The sequence below is a fragment of the Ornithodoros turicata genome, chromosome 2 (genome assembly GCF_037126465.1).
Source record: "Ornithodoros turicata isolate Travis chromosome 2, ASM3712646v1, whole genome shotgun sequence".
Taxonomy (NCBI): Eukaryota; Metazoa; Arthropoda; class Arachnida; order Ixodida; family Argasidae; genus Ornithodoros; species Ornithodoros turicata.
This window is the reverse complement of record NC_088202.1, coordinates 72,629,301-72,651,031: the sequence shown is the minus strand read 5'-3', so window position 1 is coordinate 72,651,031 and position 21,731 is coordinate 72,629,301. Positions and strand designations below refer to the sequence as shown.

At 45.7% G+C, this 21,731-nt stretch overlaps 1 protein-coding gene and 1 long non-coding RNA gene across 10 annotated transcripts in view; both read left to right on the top strand.

Annotated features, from left to right (window-relative positions):
- Positions 1-21,731, top strand: part of LOC135385561 (uncharacterized) — a 390,670-nt gene that overhangs the window by 147,490 nt on the left and 221,449 nt on the right. The gene's annotated exons all lie outside the window — the stretch shown is intronic.
- LOC135385560 (glutamate-gated chloride channel-like) overlaps positions 1-21,731 on the top strand; it is a 468,552-nt gene that overhangs the window by 370,021 nt on the left and 76,800 nt on the right. For 7 of the 9 annotated variants that reach the window (XM_064614944.1, XM_064614942.1, XM_064614941.1 and 4 more), the window contains 2 exons: positions 2,980-3,099; positions 11,077-11,180. In XM_064614944.1, the coding sequence (XP_064471014.1) occupies positions 2,980-3,099; positions 11,077-11,180 (224 nt within the window). The remainder of the gene's footprint in view (positions 1-2,979; positions 3,100-11,076; positions 11,181-21,731) is intronic. The other 2 variants (XM_064614947.1, XM_064614946.1) reach the window with 1 other exon arrangement.

Here is a 21,731-nt window from a genome sequence, read left to right as displayed (position 1 = left end):
GACACGCTTCTCCATTAAATATCACCAACCAAAAGCTTCACACAAAACTTGACAAATTACGCCCGAGTACTGTTTTCTCCCGCACGAAGCTCAATTACAGATGCACAAACCAACCGATTGGCTCTGCTCTTGAAACACATCTCTATAACCTTCAAGCCATGTCTCCTACCAGCTCAAGAGATAATATACGTACATGAGTCCACCTATAACGTTTGCTAGCTCCTCTTGAATACTGCCGTAATAGGCACATCTGCGCGGGCATTCGCAACGAAGCCAGTTTAGATATGTCTTGAATTGCGGGCCTCTCCTCCAGAGGCTCTTCGTATACAACCTGTGCACAGAAGACGTGAATGCACACGGGAGGCAAAAGGGTGACTGTCCCTGCTTAGAAAAGAGGACTCTCTAGGAAGAAAAGAAAAATTCCATTCCGGCTGCCTATCTGTCACTTGCAGGCGCGCTCTCCCAAGGAGGGATCTTCTTCGAGTTACGGATGAAAACGGCCCCTGGAGCACGTAATTGATTATTTTTGTAACCGAGAGAGGTGGGATTAAATTAAACCTCGGCCTTCCTTTCTTGAGCGTCGGCGGAGGTCGCATCTTACATTGTCGATTCGCAGTCGAGGAGAAACGTGCGATATCTTCGGAGACTGAGTTCTGGAGAATAAGGGGGTCGGAATATGGAATAATAAGAAAACGTTCTGGATCCGTGCGATTACTTTGGAGAAAAATACAGTTCTGGGCTTCGATTCTTCAATTATAGAAGGATGAGCGCGCGTGGGAAGGACGTCCCTTTTGTGTCGAATTGGTTGATAATTCCTACTCATTATTGCTGCGTGCGTAACCAAAGTCAAAGACCTTGCTACAGTCCGCCTGGAGTTATGCAGGACAAATCTAAAAGGAAGCTATTTGCATCGCTGTGACCCTGCATTCCATGTTTGATAGCAAAAGGGGTAATAGATACGGCATGGCGAATACCGAACGTCATCCAGCCCAAACATCACTGAGGCGTCTCCGCCAGTGAAGCAGCGCGGAAGAGGTCACGTGCTTACGAGTACCAATGAGAAGGGCCGTACGTCTCGCCCTTCAGACGTCACAGCTTGGCGCGTCCGTGTAGGCGCAAAACGTCGATTTATCCTGACCCCCCAATACCCCGTAACAACCCCTAGATGTTTGGTGACACCCCCTAAATTTTTTCCACTGGACTCCTTCTGGGGGCGCAGTTTTATCTTAGCTTTAGATACATCTCACCAGTTATACATAACTATTTGTCCTCAGTTGCTGTTGTGCCATAAAGCACCAAAACACCAGTGATGCATAAGCATGTTATAACGTAACTGCAATAATGACCTCCCCTCTCCGATTTTTCGCAACACCCCTCCTTGTTTGTGATCCTGGATAAACCACTGGTGCAAGGGTTTGTATCTCGCGAACTAAGTCGCGTAGAAACATAATTATTTTTCACTCTGTGCTATGGCGTGCAATATAGCTCGTACATGATGTAATGAACCAGACATATCAAAGTGTCACAGTTTTCCTTTGGTGTACTCGTAAGGCCCGTATAGTGAGTGCTCGCCGATCCTTAATTCGATAGATTGCACCAAGCCACGTAGTATCCTATGATATTTCTGTGCGAGCTGTACTGTTCGTCGAAACAAGTGTCAGCTTAAACTGTCTATCAGATTATGAATTTGAAGGCTGTCGTAAATTCGAGCCCGAGGAGCAAGCCGTAGCGCCGTTGGACTTATGCAATACAGTGATAGCAAAGATAGGATTTCTGGAACACCTTCTGTTTCGCTGATAATATTTGACGTATTGCGCTCAACGAAAGAACATGCAAACATGGAATCGGACTCTCAGTGGATACTCTCGTACTCTTGAAATCTCAGTGTGCATATGAGCCATGTTGATCGAATGCGACGCATCACATGACACATTTTTGTTTCAAAAATACTCACCGTAGTTGTCTTGGGATCACGGAATAACTGGGTGAGCAGGCATGAAAGGTGGCTGGAGTTCATCGTATAGCCCGGAACGGCCGAACGGGAAGCTTCCTGTTTTGACTGCAGGAGAGATTAGATTATTTTCATTGGTCGTGTGCCCATTGGTGCGTGAATTGTCCTTTACTACTATGGGCGCTATGGGGTGCTTCAGGAGAAAGAGGAGCAGACCAACGCAATGTGAGGCGAAGTACATTCAGCGTTAAGTGGGCGGTCATGTCCTTGAGATATGTCGGAATTACAGTATGTTGCCCCATGTTGCCTGATTTCACCATCATGCAACATCGTGTGAAGTAGATGTCGTAAAACAGAAAACCGCTCTTTGTTTCACTTCTAGTTTAGTCGTCCCCGAAAGCAGGCCGCTCTCCGAAGCGGGCCTCATATTCATATCCGCACAGAACACGCATAAAGTGGATAACAAAACAACAAAACCACCGTTATGACTCGACGCTTATACGATTCAGAATACACATATTTCCGTTTCCTTGTGCAACAAATCCATTCCCTGCAGGATAACATAGATCTGGGCCACGGTGATCGCTAGGCTCCATCATATTCTCAGAACGTCTACGTACGAAGCACGGCAGTTTGCGCCTCACGCGTTGCAAATCTAATAGCAAAATTTGATTTCTCTTCAATCCTCCAGTCCTGTATACTGCTAAGAAATCAGATTTGACACTGCCACGTAAGCAATGTATTCAACCACCGCAAACCTTCTGCCCTCGTCTATTTTCTCTCGCGGACACAACGCGCAAGATTCTAGTCACGGCACCGTCCTTTTTCTCTTCGTCACTAACGGTGCCACTGATTTTGCAGACTGCCCTTCTCTTGATTGTTGGGTTCTTTCGCACGTTGTGTGTGTACTGTACATGTGACTTTTTCCTCTGGTATGTGCCTTTTTCTGCACCTGCGTTCAATTCTGTGGGTCTTACGTTGGCCACCTGGTTTCTTCTTTTTCTTTTCTTGGGCTTACGTGCGTGCAGGGCCTGGTCGAGCCCTGCGTCCGCCACCCTTCAGCCGCCTCCGCCCGTCCGAGCCGAGGCCCCGGTGGCGGCCGCCATGCTCCGCAGGAAGCAGGGGAATGCGTACCACCACGAGAAAGAGCACGTATTCATTTTGTCTCGTTTCTCCCCCTTTTTCACCCTCATTGTTTCTACATCATGCTCTGCTGGTGTCTGCTTTGCTTGCGCAAATTCACACCGTTTTGCCTGGCTTTGCTATGCACTCCAGTCCTCAGAACTAAGAAACTGACAGAATGGGTTCGCTGTAGGAAGTGTGAATGCCATTTGAGATCCGTGTTTGTTGCAAGGCTATGTCATGTCCTTCTTCCGTTTTGCTTCCTTCGGTTTGCTTCCTTTAATTTGGAAGATATAGTGGTGCAGGTTGTTGCTTTGCCGTCCGCAGGCATTTTCCACTATGCCCCAATCGATAAGCGACACAGTGGAACCCATAAGAGGCTTTCTCGTACGCAGTTGTCCCTAGCACTGCTAGCCTTTCTACCAGCTAACGCCGCGTTCGATAAAATATAACAGTTATGAAGACGAATGAAGATGTTGTCGTTATCTAGGTACGCTTCACACAATAGAATGCATACTACTACTTAACCTGTAGAGAAAGGCCCATGTAAAAAGACGAGGTATCCCGCATGCCCTTTCCTTTTGAGTGGGTACGCACACAGTGAGGCGCAGTGTATCCATCCAGCGATATGTCAGAGCGAGTTGAACGACGCATCGCCGGAAGCCCTTCTGAGTGGGATGGTGATGACTTCCGCCCCTCGCAGCCATCGACGAAGCCTAGAGCAGGCGGGACAATGCAGCCTTTTCCGAGAGGAGCTGAAACACGGGCCTCCATTTATTCACCGTTGTGGTAAGATGAAAAGGATAGTCGACGTGACAGCGGCGCCCCTTATTTTCGCCTATCCGTTAGCAATTACGAAACAATGGACATAGCTGGTGTATCCGAAAAAGTTAAGCGTTATGCCCGCAATTAATAATAGTCGTTAGACGTCCAAGTACAGAAAATACCATGTAGTTTTATAATACGAGGATACAGTTCCTCCTATACTTTTTTTAGATTGATCATTAGTACTTCGGTATATATAAATATACTACATGTATATAGGTGGAATCGAAAACAGTGCCGGCATCCCTCCGTTGGTTGGAACTAGAAAATAAATAGATCAATACAAAAAAATTTCACTTTTGGTAACATATATCTTATCAAAGTAGTCCTAATGGTCCAATAAAGGAAGCCGCATCCTAAATTGAACTGTGACTGTCCTAAATTGCACCTTCTACAGAAGAGCCCAGTTTTTTTTTCTCTTGTTTTGCAGAACAACTTCGAGGCTCGCCGAGAATCATGAAAATTGTCCTATATTTGAAACAGTGTATTGAAGCGCCTGTGGTAGCGGGCATCAGTTATGCATGGATAAAAACATATGAGACGAGATAGCGGGATAATACGGAAACTTCGTCGTCACAGCTCAGTTGTAGCTGCAGATAAACTGTCTGTGAGCTCTCCTTACTTCTGCACAGCTAACGCGCCGCAAATATAAGTGGTCTACAAGACTTCTAAAAGACGGCAATAACTTAAATTAGTATGCGATATTACTTGCACGTGGAAAAACTACCGTGGTCCAATATAAGACACGTCTATGAACCAATACAGACAAAAATGCTCTCTTTGCTAAGTTTTACCACCAACGAAAAACGTCATTTCATTTCATTTCATTTCATTTTATTTCCATTTCGAGTAGAAATGTGAACCAGCCGCAAGAGGGAAAGGTCCCTGACTAGACGGCTGGCCCTACAAGGAGGCATGGTGGCAGTACACTTGATTACATAATTGTGTCACAAATATCCGAACAAGACAGAAAAGGAAACTATTTGTAAGGAAATCATTTTCAACGTGTCACTTTATTATGCAAGGTTATATAATAATAGTTCTGTTAATGTTTGCTTAAACCTATGCAGTGTTGGGCAAGCATGCAACACGTAGCTCCATATGTTGAGGAAATGTGGTATTAAGTGCTCGGTGAATTGTATTCCGTAGCTGGTACGACTAAGCGGAGGAACTACGAAATTTGGATTATGAAGCTTATATTTCGTATTTGGGAACGTCAACGACATAGTGCCCGAGTGAAAAGTGTTATATGCGAATATGCCCAGTCGCAGTGAGTAAAGTTGTTCAATGGGCAGAATTTTGAGTTCCTTGAAATGATATTGCGACACTGATGGGGAATTCACTATGAAACGGAATGCTCGCTTTTGCAGCGTAAAATTTTTCGCGTAATTTCTATTGGTTGTGCATCCACACACTAATAAACAATACTGAAGTGTAGGGTAGATTAAGGCATAATAGAGTGTGTGCCTAAGCCAGTTAGGTAAGAGCGTAAGACGTGCCTGATTCTACTTAGGGCACCGATTTTTCGTGCAATGTCGCATGACACTTTAGCGATATGCGTGTTCCACGATAGGTTGTCTTGGAACCACACTCAAGGAAACTTTATTTCTCATGTTTGCTCGACGGTATCCGTACCAATGCGTAGTTCTACTTCGCCAGGTGTTAGAGGCTTATTCTTAGGTCGAACTATTAGGTACTTCGTTTTGTTTACGTTAAGTTTTAATCTATTTGCGCGGACCCACGTAGACAGTTCATGGAGATACTTGTTTACAGCGACATTCAAGTGGCTTATTGAGGTGTGGCTGAAAAAGACATTTGTATCACCAGCGTACATGACTATTTCATTAGTATCAGGAACAGAGATACTATCGTTGATGTACAATAGAAACAAAACCGGTCCTAAAATTGAGCCTTGTGGTACACCGTACTTTATCACCTGCTTCGAAGAATGTTGATTATGTATGTATACAATACTGCTACCTATTGTCAAAGTAGCTCTTGAAAAGATCATAGGCCACACCCCCATTACCACATGTGAAAAGTTTATGTAGTAGTATGTCGTGCTGGATGCTGTCAAATGCTTTCCTGAAAGAGATCGATAGTGTACCGCCGATTCTCGATGTTCTCTATAATTTTATCCTTTACTCCGAGTAATGCAGTTTCCGTTGATTTACCCTTTTGGAATCCAAACTGGGATTCCGAAATTATGCGGTGTTTTTGTACCCAGGTGTTTTTGTACCCAGCTGTCGCAGTGGCCGGAGAGCGGTCTTGCCCTGGTCACACGTCATAGGCAAACCCCGTTTGGAAGTCATGTGACCTTGATTACATGTCGTTTTAGCGCTTGACCACATATTCCCTGCGGCATAAAACCACGACATGCACGTAGCGTTCATATGTAGCATATTCATCCGGAGTATTCGCCTCTCCAACTACCTATAGAGGTGTTCGCCTCTTCCTCAAGATAGCAGAGAAACGAATGATTGCCGATGAATATTTCGCCCTTCAAAAATTGTACAAATAACATAACTCGCGCGTGGTTTCCTGCTGTCTTCGTTGTTTTCGTTCACGCCGCTCCTGTGATAGTATCTTTTTTCTCTTCCGCAGTAGTTTTGCACCGCGGAATTGAGCAGTGCTGTTGCTGTTTGAGTTCTGTAAGCCGAAAAACTCCATCCCACACGAAGGCAAGTTGCGGCAGTTTCGGGTCAGCGAGAAATATACCTACGACTGACTGACGAAAGCTGTCAACCAAGTGGGTGCCGAAATGTTTGAATATCGATCAGAAACAACGCTGAAGGGACACCTCCAAGTTGATTTTCAGCATTTTGAGCTTTCTAGTGACACTTTTCTTGAGCGACTTCCTATGTTGATGAAACATGGTTGCACCACTGCGATCCTGAAGCAAAACAACACTCCATGGAATGGCGACACTCGGTTTCTCCGAGGCCAAAGAAGTTAAAGACTCGACGATCAGCGGGCGATGGCCATGGCGTTCTCGGACAATGAAGTTTTTTTTTTTTTATGACACACTATCTCCAGAAGGGTGAAACAATTAATGCAGCATACTGCTGCAGCTTGCGAGGAGCTACAGAAAGGCGTTCTCCTTTTGCGGGACTATGCACTGACTCGCAAAACAGGCAAGACAATGAAGGTTCTGAAGGACTTGCGATTTGAATGCATTGAACATCCGCCATATCGGATCTTGCCATATCGGACTATTTTTTGTTTCCAAACCTGAACAAAACTTTGAAAGGAAAGAGGTTCCCGGAGGACTCGGATGTGATAAGGGCAGCCGAAGCATTCTTCGGAGAGCGGATGTTGGATTTCGTTTTTCAAGGGTTAAAGAAGCGTCAAGGACGATGTGCCACATACGTTCAACATTAAGGTGAACACGTCGAATTGTAACAAAGGTTTATGACTCTACGCCACGTTGTTCCTTGTCGAGCCGAGAGCTTTTCAGCACCCCCCTTACGTGTTCTCATGCGAGAATACAGTATGAAACAAATTTACGGACGTCGAAAGAAGTTAACGAAACGGCATGCACACAGCATACGGGTTGCTCACAAACAGTTTGGCCTCTGATCATGGTCGTAGCCGTCTTTGTGGTTACGTGTAACCAGGACCTGTCCAGAATGCATTGCGTTTGCCATGCAAGCTGTCGTCTATGGACCGTTAACTGGTAGAGCAGCCCTGTCTGCTTAGACGAACGCACTGCATATTTACATTCTACTTTTAATTCGTTAGCATTAGAGTCCTCGCTAGGCAAGAATCGCGGCGTGGTCTGTCTGTAGCCACCGCGCAGCGCGCATGCGCGGTGAGTGGACAGGGAAGGCGAGGGCGCGCCATGGGTTATGAAAAGCTGTGCGAAGGAGCGGCAGCGAAAGAAGGCTGACGCTGCGAGACGGAGCCGCCAAGCTGAATCGGATCAAGCCCGAAAGGCTCATTTGGGTGCTAATGCTGTCCTGTGTTAGCGTTGTGAAGGGTTGTGTGAAGGGTTGTGTAGCGTTTGCGAATGGTCGTTGAAGGTTTGTGTGGCGTTGTGAAGGGGGGTTCCCAAAGGGTTTTCAAGTTTTAATGCTAACGCATTTCCGTCGGGGCCACGAATGGGTCGACCATGTTTTCTTTTAGTGCACATGTGGGAAAAGGTAACTTCGATCCCGACTAGGAAACTTCGTATCATTGCACGTATTACGAAGTTATTTTCGAACCCCTCTTGTTTGTTCCGCTTATAGCACACGCTGGTTTTCGCACACTTGCAATTCGCTTATACATCATGGAATTTGCTTAGTGCGACACGGCAGCAAGTGATTGAAAATGCTGAGTAGTGCTTCATCAGAATATTTTATGACAGGTACATTGGGCATTTAATATTACGACTGTTACCACTTGCTTAAGAAGCTTGAACTCACTACGCTCTCCTTTCGTCGTGAATATCACGACTACATTAACCTGCACAATGTAATTCATTCTAGGTTTGAGCGTCCCGACCTCATTTGATCCATCTCGTTCAATGTCCCAGCAAAAGTGTTAAGATTCTCCAATATTTACTATATCGACAGGTATTGTGACTTCACTCCTCTGTCACGCGTAATGACCAACTTCAAGAATGTCTATCGAGAGCACTACATTGACATTTTTGAAAACCTTAGCAGTTCTCATCTGCTATTATGGCATATAATCATTATATGCTTTATGTTGTCTGTTTGATATGCTTTAACGCTGCCTGCGCTTATTTTCGAGCGTGGGGGCTTAATCACTTCGCACGTTCAATTTAACGACACGAGACAGCTGAACGAGTCGTTAAGGCTAACGAAGCCAGCAACTTTATCGATGCTTTGCTGTTGTCACAATCTGTTGTCCTCGTGAAGTTTCTTCTTTGTGGCTATTGTGCACGATACGAGCGCTCACGTGTTGTGATGTCACCGCCCTGAGGGAGGAGCAGGCTGCCAGCGAGGCTGTATTTTCTCCGACCAATAGGACTGTTTTATTTGTTCCGATACCCCACATTCTTGTGCTCTCATACATACTCGTTCCGTTCCAATGTTCGTTCCCATGCTCGTTCATTATCATCATTTTCTTCAAGTCCCATTATATGGCTCGCTAGTCGTGTAAAAATAAGTATGCACAAAAAAGTATGCCACTGTATGTATAATCGTCGCGCAATACACAAAAATTGTAAATCATACTGCTGTCCTGACGATGGTGCCGGGTGAGAATGATATTAAGTATGGCACGAGAAGTAGTGTGTGCTAAGTTCTAGGGCATATCGGAGTCCGGGGCCAGAAAGGGAAGACGTAGTGGTATCAGTGGTATGAGAAGAAGAAAGAGGAGGAGGCTGCGCTTTCTCCTCAGCGTAAACACTTATTACCTCTATGTAAATTTTTCCTTCAAGCATAGAAGTACAACGCGCAGCCTTACTCTCAGGCTTCATAAACAGCAGTCTTAAACTGAATTTGCAGTGTAATAAAACGTTTTTCTAGTGAGCTTGAACAGAACGTTATTGAACGCTTTTTTTAAAATCCGTGTTAGCGCCGCGAAGCAAGAGAGTGTTAAGGAACTATTCAAGAGAATCTACCTCAGGAAATGTACCGAATGCTTTGCTGGTCACATTCATTACAACATCTAAAAGAGAAAAATTCGAAAACTAGTATGGACATCCAATTCGCCTTAGTTGTTCATCGCAACACTCGTAGCTACCAAGACGGTGTGAAGTACGGTCGCAGGTACTCACAAACCGTGCGGACAGAGTTTTTTGGCGGACGGAACAACTTTACAAAAGCTGTCTCGTCCAGATGAAAGGCATCCTGAAGCCATCGAGTCCATGGGGGACGGTTAGCCGCTTGTGTGATCGCCCATGCGAAGAATCCTTCCGCGATCCTTCTTTGGTAGCTTCAATGTCAGCAAGTCGCTAGGAATAACGAAACGAGGAACCTTATCGACGCCTTGCTGTGGTTACAATCTCTGCTCCTCATTTAGCTTCCTCGTTGAGGCTATCGTGCTCCTTACGAGCCCTTAGGTGTTGTGATGTCACCGAACTGAACAAACTACAGCTGGTGGCGCTGATGCTGGTGAATGGGCTCGCCGTTATACAAACTACAGCTGTCAACGAGGCTGCAATGTTTTCGACCAATGAGGTCGTTTATTTTACTTGGATAGCTCGCATGGCTTGTCTATAGCTTGTCGCTGCCACCTCTTCATCTTTTTTCTCATCTCGATCTGCAGCTTCTCGAGAATATCTCACAGCCCTCATGTGACCACTGGTGTAAATACGACGAAAGGGAAAGGATGTCATTTTGTACACAGTCGTGGAGCGATACATGTTCGTTTCTGGAAATCTGCAAAGTAAGAATAAGGCAAACGATCTCGTTCGATCGTTATTGGACCGAAAGATTACGCCCCTGTCACGTTAACGAAAAGAGCGCGTCATACACCACGTGCCCGAGGTCAGAGTGCCTCGCGCTTCGTTAGATCGATGTAGCCAATAAAGCCTGAGAGCGCGTGAACACACTCGTTCTCATTGCGCAGACGACACCGTTGGTCGTTACGCGAGCGACAGATTACGCCTTTGTCCCGTTAACGAAAAAACCGCGTCACGTGATACGGGTCACGTGTCCGTGTTAACGAGAGGCCCGCCCCTCGTTGGCTCGCGAGCGGTGGAAGCGACTAATCCCCCTGGTCGGTTGCAAACTTTGACGTTACGTGTGACCAGGACCAGTCCAGAATGCATTGCGTTTGCCTTACACGCTATCGTCTGTGGGCCGATATGTGGTAGAGCAGCCCTGTGTGCTTAGACGAACGCTCTGCATATTTACTTTCTACTTTCTTTAAGAAACTTGGCCTCATTGCACGTATTACGAAGTCCTTTTCGAACCCGTTGTTTGCTCCGCTTGTACCCCACCCTGTACTGTTGCTGTACTGTTGTCCTGTTACTTGTGCTGTATATGCCTTGTACTTCTTTTTTTTTTTTCACTTATGACCTAGCTTTTGCAATTTTATTCTTTTTGCATTCGTATGGTACGGTGCACCATAGGAAAGGCTGTTTATTTATGGGAACCCAGAAACATAAATAAACAAATATTCATCGCATAACATCGTTGTACGTTGCATTAGTTCAGTAACGCTACGGTAGCGCAGTGCACGATGCTGTACCCGGCTACAACGTATGTGATCTTTCTTCACAGGGGGAAGGCAAACTTCCGCGCGATAGAAAAGCGGATACTCGACAGCATCATTGGCCAGGGTCGCTATGACTGCCGAATCCGGCCAATGGGAATTAACAACACAGGTGAGCCTCCTTTCTGTATTAATTTGTGCCGTACCGTTGCATGGTGTTGGCTACGAATTCGACTAGATTAACGATTTCGAATGTTGCACTCTGGTTTCGGAGTGAATAAGGACTACGGCTGTGGGACGCGCCTTACGCCAATAGTTATAATGAAGTGCTACTGTTTCTGCCCACTTGGTAATCCAAGTCCATCGCATTCATTGTCATCATGTACCTGGCAGACATCACATAATAATGAACAGTGATTCAAATTAAACGTTTCGAAAATCAGGTGGAAGTCAGTCTCCATAGTTTTTCTTTTGACGCTCACGAATAACTCGAGACACAACGCGTTCACCTGTTGGTGGTCGGATATTTGTATGACGCTGGCATAATTCTGTACTCACAAGGGCGTGTACGCTATCGGAACAGAGTGGCGGTTGTGGTGGTGGTACTGCTGAAAGAGCTCGCTCGCTGAACAGAACTTCACCACATAACCCTCTCCTAGCCAACCACCATTCCGAATAATATCGTTCTGTCTTTCGATTTGTGGAAACTGGGAGGAGGCGCTTATCCGGGAGACATCATGCATGTCCAAGATAGGCACCTCTTCCTGTTTTCAACAAATCAAGAGACAGAACGGTACCATCCGGAATGGTGGTTTGCTAGGAGAGGGATATGTGGTGAGGTTCTGATGATAGCTGAATGAGGCGAATAACGGCAAGCCGGTATCGTCACGACCATAACCACCACCATCTGATGATGGCATTCCACGCCGAGACTGGGAAGTGACACGGGTTCGAACTCGAGTGCCGGCTGTGCTGTCTGGATGTTTTCTCTGGGTTTTTCCTCAGACTGCTTTAAGACAAATGTCGGCACAGATCGCTGTGAAGTCGGCCCAGAACGCGCGATTCCCCCCGCCATCTGCGATAGTCGTCAGGTTGCCCGCCTAAGCGTGCTAGACTCCGGCAAGCAGTTCCATCATCGCCACCATATGTTCTAACAAGGCATGATGTCGCAGCTCAATAAGATATAGAACCTGAGTGATAAAATGGATGTCTGGTATTTAGAGCTGCGTCAATATTCTGATTTCTCGAATGCCGAGGCAAATAATTCTGTATTAGGTTCACATTCCGAATTGGATATGAAATTTTATATTTGCATTTCGAATCGTAGGAATGTCTCTTTCAAATGTTCATTGAAACCGAGTCCTATTCCACTCGCTTCGAGGCTGCATGCGTAAGCGCCAAAACGCCGCAAAAGAAGGTGCAAAAAAACTGAATGCTACTTCATCCGAAGATCCGCATGCATGTATCAGATATAGTTTTTTTTTCTATTCTTCGCAGGTTGTTTTTATGAGAAAGTTATAAGAGCAGCACATATGGCATTTGCGCGTAACCCGGGTAACAGTGTGATAGCAGGAAGGGAAACAAACCTCGTTAAAGTTTTTTTTTTTTTTTTTGAACGAGCATTTGCCATGAAATACTTTTTTGCCGAATTTCGCTTTGGAACTGAACCGAAACTAAAACCGTGCGTCTCAGGAGCTCGCGCCCTTCGTCGTCGGTGGCTTATCTAGGCCGCAATGTGGTTGACTTCCAGTCGATCAGCACCTACTCCAATGGCTGGCTTGCAACTTCCTGTCAAAATGACGTAAGGGAAGTTGCAATGTCACGTGAATTTACGCTTCCGTTCCGAAGTTCTGCTGCAGTGGCATAGCGTCAGTGCGTTCTCAACGGAAAAATGGCCGGATGCTCAGCACTGCATGCGTATGATCTTCAGGATGCATACGATTGCTGCGTAAAACACTGCCTGTAGAGTACGTTGTACCATATCTGAAATGTTGCATGTTATCGTTGTTATCTGAAACGTCAAACTGACCGCGTTGTAACGGAACATTTCGCACAGCAAAAGATCGTGATTTCAAAGCGCGCGCCAAATGAAACCGAAACATGCACGAAGTGTCACGAAATCTCAACTTCCATAAGAAAAGTGCGAGCGAAGTATTTGTTAAAGTACGTAACTTACTTGTTTGGGTGAAGGCGTTTCCAGGTAAACTGATATTGGTTGTCGTTTCAGCCAGAGTCTATAAACTGTTACTTTGCTCCAATTCAGCGGAGCCAAAGAATATAAGAAAGCACCCTGTATACGCTGTATATCCGTAGTACATATGTGCTTTATATGTATTCGCTTCGGGTACGTAACTATTCGCTTCCTATTTGCAACGGCTGTATAACTATTTACCTCGTATTCGCTTCAGTCTCCTAATCACTAAGCATCCGAATATTCGAATTTTTCCAATACCGAAGCGCACTCGATTTCCCAATCGAATACGGAATCCTACATTGGATTTATTTCGAAGCGACTCGATGTTTGTTCCAAACACCATATACTCACGAATAGCTCCGAATGCTGAATGCTGAAAACGGCACGAGAGGGCATGCAACAAATTAAGCGCTACTTTATACGGCAGTTTCCTGGAGAGCAGCCATCTTGCTTAACGTCGCCTGGTTGCCATTACAGCACTGTGGGGGCGTCATGACCGCGCTCAGTTATATGCGTTGCAACCATTATGGCAGTGTGGGGGCGTCGTAGCCGCGCCCACTGATATGCGCCGCAACCAATACCGCAGTTCCCTCGAGAGGAGCTATTTTGCCTGACGTCACCAGGTCGCCATTACAGCGGTGTGGGTGCGTCATGGCCGCGCCCGATGATATTGCGCCGCAACCAACGTATACTGTGATCCGTATGAACATACGGCGTATACATGCAGTGCACATGGTTATATCAGTACATGTGCTGCATGTGTATCCGGTCCGGTTATACAAACTATTTACTTCGTATTTGCTTTGGCTATGTATGTATTCGCATCGTATTCGCTTCGGTTTTAAAATAATTATTCGTACATGCCAAAAAATCACTATTCCCCACAGTCCTACACTGGTATGGGCTTTCGTGAATGTATTGTAGTTTCTCTCTTAGACCGGTGAGTAGTTCAGCGACTGAATAGCGTTCACAGTTCTTTGTTTTCAGGCCTCCTGCGACACGTTTTGCAACATGTTTCGAGAAAAAGTCGTGCTACAATTTCACCATTTCCATGTACTGCACTCTAAGCCTGGTATGCTGTAGAAAACGGCAACTTATTTTCAGTTACTAAGGCCCAGCCTCAGAGCCGCACATCAGTTTGGAAAAGTTTCATGTGCTTTTGTTTCAGAAATTTAACGCATACAAACGATCATGTTGCTAAATAACACTGTAAGTAATATGACATACCTATCAGTATTGCATCACTGACACATTTCTAATCAGTATGACCGCGAAAAATGTGTTATAATGCTGATATCTGTTAGCACCACTACAATAAAAAATGCGTAGAGGTCAAATGCGTAGAGATGTCAAGTCATGGCGTGGTCGTATGATATTGCCTCGTTCTTGTGAAACTTCCAATGCTTGCGTCTTTACTCAAGCTGGAAAGTGTGAACTTAACACGTTAAGGAAGCAGAGAGGGGTTGGAAAAAACAAAAGAAAAAAGACAGTGTCAGAAGCAGGAGAAATTAGGATTACAAGCCCTGGGGTATGCATTCACAAAAAGGCTACGAATACAGCGCGCAATCCTTCCTGCGAAGGACAGTCTTTCAATGTCGCGGGTCAGAAAAGCTGCTTCCTTCGGCTGTCAGTCTGCCACGTCACGTATTCCGCCCGATGTTGCGCGCTTTTGTTTTTCTTTCCTTTTTCTTGTGCTTGTATCTGGCGCCGCACGACTTGCGTCTGATAAGGAGCAGTCGACTAATTCTCAGCAACCAGTAAAAATACTTAGATCTTCTGACGTCACAACACGTCAGAAGGAGCTAGGAGGAATCGACGCCGCTGCGCGCCCACTCATGCAAACAAACTTTCTCACGAAATGCGAGTTCCTGAAGATAGTGTAGGTCCATTATATATGAAAAAAAAAAGAGCGAAAGAAAGAAAAAGGATATGCCCTAGGTGCCTTCTATGCTCCGTTAACGATCACGATTTAACGCGAACGAGGACGACGTGGCTCAGAAATTCACCTGACATTTGAGGAAACGTCGTTCCAAGGATAAAACGATGGTAGCACGGTATCCTCTAACCGTACTCCAATCTCTTCAGGGAGGGCACACCCATCTAAGGCAAGGGTAGCGAACGAAGCAAAGCAAAAGCGCGCTCGTTGGTGGTTGCAGAGTTAGGAGATCCGGTCTAACGAGCCAGAAGACTATGGATTTCCCGCTCGGGCAAGAAGGAAAAGAGACGTCAGCCGGAGAAACTTCGATTACCAATCGTCTTCCCTTTTACTTCCCTCTTCAACCTCCACGCTTCTCTCGCCCTTCGTCAGAAACCCGGCGATTAGTACCCTTCGGAACATGTTCGCCGTTCACCGATTCGCAACTTGATTATCTTCGCCAAAACCCATAAAGAAGTAAAGGACAGCAAATGAAACCGACCCGTGTGCTGCAAGGCACGTAATAAACTTAATTAGGAGAACGGCCCGAAGGGGAAAGTCTGTGTTAGAAATATCTTCCGCTCGCAAATATAAGCTGTGTCTGCATTTATAAGCGCATGGACGAAACGGACGAAAGGTCAGTAGTGCGGGAATGATAGTGGGTTGTCGCGACCGTTGTCGGACGTTACGGCAGTCCGATAGACATCCACGATCCTGTGTTCAGTGCATAAGCACGTCCGCTATCACCAAATATGGTTCAGAGCAGAGGAGTCATACATTAGACTGTCCTACCTCTATAGCTGGTTTGGTGCCAAGCATCGCGACCCCCACACATTGATTTGCTGTGCAGCCGTGATAGAGAATAGTGAGTTTTAGTACGTCGTACGCTATCGCCTTTGCGTACGCAAGGGATAGCGTTGATGGTTCTGCGCACGCCCATAACAGAAAGAGAGCTTCGCGAAGTGCGCAGAACCACCAACGCTATCTGTTCTCCACGCTATCTCCATTGCGTACGATGTGCTAAAACTTTCTAATATGTCAGCTTTTTGTTCGCCGATTCTGTAGGAGCACATGACACGACAGCGTGCAAAGTAATGTGATACAGCTGGAACCGCGTGGTATGTATTTCAGAGCGTAAAACCGCCAGCGCGTAAAACGAACTGGCGAAAACGCGTTGGCCAAACCGCTTGGATCACACCTCGTGAAACGGGGAACTCGCGAAGTGAAATAATCACGCAGTGTTGCAATACATGTGCTATATGCACTAATGCAAGACATAGTAAAACACATGCAGTAAAACAAACAAACATTTACTTGCTACAGGAAAGATATTTCGGTGCGAGAAGAAGCGATTAGGAAGCAAGAAGAAGGTTAACCGTTGGGTCAGCCAGGTGCACCCACGGCGCCTCTATCACAGAAAGCTGAACATCCGAGTGTCGTTGCAATTCCTCCCCATATAGCCGTGTTGAATACGACGTTTAACTGTATTCTTGACTTCTAATATCCCAACAGCGAGCACGTTCCCTCTACCTTTCGTTACCTTGAAGTTTGACGAGCGTTTTTGCGAGGTCTGCCATGTGCGCCATACAAACGTGGATACAGCGTCAAAATCAAATGAGAGCGGTTTCCATGGGTTGCGGAACCGGCAACTAATACGCATGCCACGCTGTGATTGCTGCCGTCCGCGTGAAATATCGAAACGTTGCTGACGCGCTCGAGCATGTGCTAGGAACCGATTCCCCGCGTGAAATTTTGTGCAAAGCGTATATTACGGCGCATTTTTTGTGCTGAAATACGCGTCATGTGGTTCCAGCTTATGTCTCTGGAGCAGGGCTCTCGTGGATTATCCTACACATACAGTACGTTTCATCTAACATAAAAAAATCGTATTAAAAAATCTACTTGTCTGAACACTGTGGAGTCAACGCTGTTTATGTTGAGGGAGGTTTTTTGTCGTCCGTCCTTCTTGTTCCCTTGTTCTTAAATTCGTAATGGGAAAAGTATTCCCGCTACAAATATGACTAGCGGCGGACTCTTTCTCCGCTACCGCTACTTTTCACAAGATGGAAGACGTGGAACACGGACAAAGAAGCAAGATAACGCGAGGTAGAATTTTTTCCGGTTATTCGTTTTAGTTACTTGTTAATCAGGCAGACTGATGTGACGATCTTTCTCAATTTCACTAACTCTCATAAGTTAAGCGCTATCGAATATTTATGAACATAATTTGTGTTACTCTGTGCATTTTGTTTGTACTTTTGTAGCTCACACGAACAGTTATGTATAACATACCGCATAATATAGGCTACGAACCTAGTTACCGTCATGCAGTCAGTTGCAAAACTAGTGTGAGCGTGTTGATTGCGAATTTAAAACTGTGGTTTGTAACTTCACTTCATTTGAGAGCAGATAAACACACCGTCGCGTCTTTGCAACAGCAATACGAAAATATATCGCACTCGATGTATTGCCATCCAAACGTACTGCCGACTTTGCTTTATTATGTTTAATGTATGAGACTTTAACGTATTTGTGCCGCGGGTGAAGCATTTCTGGAAAGATAGAATTACTTTAGCTTACACTGGTTGCCAAATTATTATAAGCGCAGTTGGTTGGTTGGTATAAAAAAGAAAAATATTGCAGTTATTTTTTCACATCAAATACGTTACACTGTTGGTTGGTGAGCCACATAAAATGAAGAAATAATATTATTCGTGAGTCAGTGTATGCCAACATGCTTATTAATGCTCTTTGCACACTTACTTGTGGACGGTACACAAGCAATTAACTTTAAAGCAATTGGTTTTTCACGGGTTTGACATGTTTAAGGGAAAGTCATTATTGTTTATTTTCTGTAAATGCTTCATTAGGCAGGTAATCTCACATGAATAGATTCTTCCTGAGGAACTGATACTCGTGGAAAGAGCGCTTAGCTTTCGTATAGTTAAACGCTTTGTAAAAGAAGCCGTCATGTGACTTGAAGAATGGAAGAAGGGGGTAGGCAAAAATAGTAACTCCTACTAATTCCTATTCGTGTCCCTGCTCGTGTCTGCTCCTAATTCCTGCTTTGACGTGGTAAGCCAACAGTTACTCAGAAGACTGTCTATTCTTCTTGGAGGCGTTACCCTGGCGAAAACATCCACAAACGTTCTGCCATTCGTGCGATCTTTTTACCATCTGGTAGCTACATATTGATGACACGATGAGTGGTTGAATTGCTTCATTGACCGCAGTGAAAACTGATCAATCCGTTGGCAAGTAAGCAGACGGAGAAGTTTGAGGTTGGGATTCGCGAATATTTCGAACACTATAGTGTTAATGCATTTAAACAGTCTTGCATATTCAAAACATTCTGATGAGAAAATTGTTGGCTGGCAGAGTTTCGTTTCCAACTTCCCAAAAAAAGAGGAGACGCGGCTGAAGTGACGTCACTACTGGGTCTTAGCCGTCCCTGCCGACCTTGGGAAGCTGAGTTGACGGCGTTAACTGGCTGGTTGACTCGACCTAGTCTTGAAACGCAGCTACCGACGTCATCGAGTAACTCAACCCGGTTTTGAAACGTCGCTTCGAGTAGAATGCTATTCCCGAGTTAACTTGAGTAGGTTTAGGAACGCAGGTTTAGGATGACGGTGGCGCATCTACAGCAATTCGCGCTTTGTCTTGAGGATTTCAGCCGTTTTAAGGTATTTAGTCGAAGTGTAGGTATTCCCGTGATGGAAAGATAGCAAGATGAAGTGGAGTGGTGCAGTAATACTGTTACTAGCCGCGCCGTGTGCAACGGTGTGTAATATACTTTGATGCCTACTAATATGCTGTTATAGCAACATCTGTTATAGCAGCACGGTCACCCGCCCCTTCCTGTTTCCTCCCCGCTCTTCTTTCAGATAACTTAGCGTTGCAACTATGCTGCCGTTATCAACAGAAGCTTGGAAAAGGAAAAGCGACAGGGCAGGTACATGGCCTTCTCCCATCGCGTCTGTCGGAGGTCTGACCGCGGCCGACAGTTTGGGTGCCTCGAAACGACGTTTTCCGTAATTTTACGCTGTTAAGGACTCAATCTCGTGAATATCCTCTCCCGTACGTCGCATCGCCGAACCCCCCCCCCCCCCCTCTCTCTCTCTCTTGACGCGAGATGAAGATGAAGCGAAATAATGATGGTGCCGTCCTCGACCGGGATTGAACCCGCGATCTCCAGTTAAAGTGGGACTCCGCAACAAAACCACCACAAAGGTTATGGTGTATCCGTAACCTTTGGGATGTCAGGAATATGTGTTCAAAATATATCGTTCCTTAACTGCGCAGATCTTATTCAAACGAATTTATTACGAAGCGAGCACTTCGCCTCTGTGAAGCGAGAGGGCACTGGAAGCAACACACTGCTGACATCATTCGGCAAGGGAGAATATAGCTTTCGAAGCAGACGACTATGCTGGGTGACGTCACGGTTTGAGTCACTAACTAGGGGTACAGAGTATCGCCTTCCTTTTCCGCGCCGCCACCGCCGTTCGGTGTCCGCGATCGGGCCGATCGTGTCACGTGGTTTCTCCTTCTAAGAACTCGCCGTCCATGTTGGGTCACCTCCATCCAAAATCGGTTTCCTGGGTTGCGAGCTGGCTCGACTGCGCGTTGTTCTCCACGGGAGAAGGGGGAGATTAGCGTGCCATTGCTAGGCGACGCAGCCGCGCCTGATTCAAGATGGCGGGCTCGGTCGCCGGCGTGGCTAGTGTCGCCATTCTCCTCCCTATTTAGTGACTCTAGTCACGGTATACTTCTCCGGACGAACCGCCGTAGTATGGAGTCTGTTTTCTGCTCTTCGCATTTCGGTTTCGGTTTGCTATTGTCATCATTTACAAATTAATTACTCGCGCAAAATGAATGCGAATGTGGTATTCGGTATCGAGGGGGTGGAACGTGTTCGGTATGATGCGCACCTAATTTTTTTCGAATCCTTGCGAAGTCCCCCTTTTAAGCAAGCAAACACGTTAGCGACTGCGCTAACGAGGGAGGCTATAAAGAAGAAATGAGAAAAAGTAGCGAGATACAGATTGCTCATTTCGGAGAGTCACGTTGGCTGTGACGTCTCAGCGGTAGGGAAGCGGATCGTGTTGTACAGCTTGGCATCTGGCGTTTGTTCGCATTGCGGTTGTAGCGCAAACGGCTATATAGCAAGGAGGCTATTTCGTAGCTGTAGGTGACTATAAAAAATTTCGCTTGTAAGGCGAAGTGTGAGGAGCACAGACACCCTGCCTAAACCCTGTGCTCTTCCCGAAGAAGCTCACACTGACCACAGTATCTGCAATAGTTTCGAGACGCGCTTAATGCATACTCTTTGCATTTTCATTCTTGTTCTTCCTCTTTTTTTCCTCTCAATAAAATATCAAGTCTGCCTTGCGTTTGACTCGCCTTTGCTCTTGTTCTTGGAAAAAGCGCGCATGTTCTCCCTTCCTATGGTCTTGTTGGGGACGCATGTCAATGCGTAATGCAAAAAAAAAAAAAAAAAGAGGAGGTACTGTTGGACAATGGTTCGCAACCTCTCAACTTCATCACCCTTCACAGAGTCAGTCGTGGCAACAGTATTTGTAATGATGAAAAATAGATTTCTAGTACGTCCATATCACCAGATAACACCATGGCTGCAAAATAATTACTGTGGGTAACCACCAAGGCTGACAAAATATTAGTCACGAACGTACTGTCAATTGCAGATATTTGTTCTTCAGGTGCTATTGATGAGGTACACTTGAAGTATTTTTATCAACGTGACTCAACACTGGTTCACCCAATTGGCTCCATTTCCTCTCGTATCTTTAGTAGACAGATATTGTTAGGATTGTTCAATAAAGGACGGGTTACGAGTCAATTAAAAACAATAGAAGAGAAAGTCGGGTCGGCTATAGCTGTACAGCGAACAGTCGGCTGCCTCCAGTTGGCAGCGGTAGGTATTGGAATTCCCCAACAACCTTCTGAGGGTACTTTCCACGTTCCGCTCTCATGTGAATGCAGATATCGCCTCGCAATCGGCTTTTCAAAATATCCCTGACAATTTTTGAGGACTGGTGACAGGATTTTCAGTAAGAGTGCATTTTATACCGATTGCGCCTACAGAAATGCGCACATCCCTACGGTGTACCCACGAGAGCCAACAAGCTTGAAACGGCCGTCTCCCTTCAGATCGGCGTTCTAATGATCGTCGTGGAGGGAGACAAAGCGGTGCATGGCTGCTCTCATTTTTTAGGGCGAGGGCAGTACTACTTTTGAGCGTGATGTGGGTAAGCATTGCGCGTGTCCCGTCCTATAGTTGGTAATTCGAACTGCCGAAATGATAGGGGATATGCAAAATGTAAGGAGCCATCTCCCTTGCACACCAACGACTAAGTCGGCCATCTTGGTTATGTTGAGACAGGCGAAGGAGGCTCAAGGCGTGAATCATCCAAATCATACACAATACATAATTTTTTCATACACAATACATAATTTTTTACCCAATACGCATGCTTAACCCGGCATAATGATCATACATTTGTTCACCCAACAACGTGACGTTCCAATATCGAGCGACGACTATAGCAATGAACACCACGTATCCGCAAACACCCGTGCGAAGCACATGCACC